The 494-nt window shown below is 34.6% G+C and overlaps 1 protein-coding gene across 1 annotated transcript in view; it reads right to left on the bottom strand.

The window, feature by feature from the left end:
• The window catches only part of LOC119586661 (actin-related protein 5-like), a gene marked incomplete at its 5' end in the record, with an annotated part of 1,960 nt that overhangs the window by 777 nt on the left and 689 nt on the right, over nt 1-494 (bottom strand). The window contains 1 exon segment of the mRNA XM_037935400.1: nt 69-284. Within this exon segment, the coding sequence (XP_037791328.1) occupies nt 69-284 (216 nt within the window).

Genomic DNA, 494 nt, shown 5'->3' with positions numbered 1-494 from the left:
AAACATACTTTTAATCCTTCATCATTCTTTTCAACAATAAATGTAGTATAAATTAATTTCCAATTTACCTTCTCTTCTCTCTTCTTCGCATTCAGTTCCACCAATCTTCTGGCTGCTTCTTTCCGTCGTTCTCTCTGCTGCTCCACTGATACCGTGCTGATTGGTGCTGCTACGTAAGGAAGTTGGATTCTTCTCACAAACTTTTCAAAGTAATTGACATCAGACCAATTTGCAATTTCAGGCATGTAGTCCTCTGCAATGTACATGTGAGTGTGAAGAATCTCCTAAGGGAAAAGAAAAAGATATTTAGATTTGGAATACATGAAGACAAGACTTGAAGATGATACTTATTTTTTAATATAACTTTATGCAAGAAGGTTAAAGTTTGCAGAGACAACAAATGATGAGAAATTATATAAAATATAAAAGGAGTAATACAAGCTTTACTGAAGTAAGACATAACTACTTTCCCATTGTGGCAAGTATCCCTACCG

The sequence above is a fragment of the Penaeus monodon genome, chromosome 21, assembly GCF_015228065.2.
Source record: "Penaeus monodon isolate SGIC_2016 chromosome 21, NSTDA_Pmon_1, whole genome shotgun sequence".
NCBI classification, from domain to species: Eukaryota; Metazoa; Arthropoda; class Malacostraca; order Decapoda; family Penaeidae; genus Penaeus; species Penaeus monodon.
This window is presented reverse-complemented; position numbering and strand designations above follow the sequence as displayed.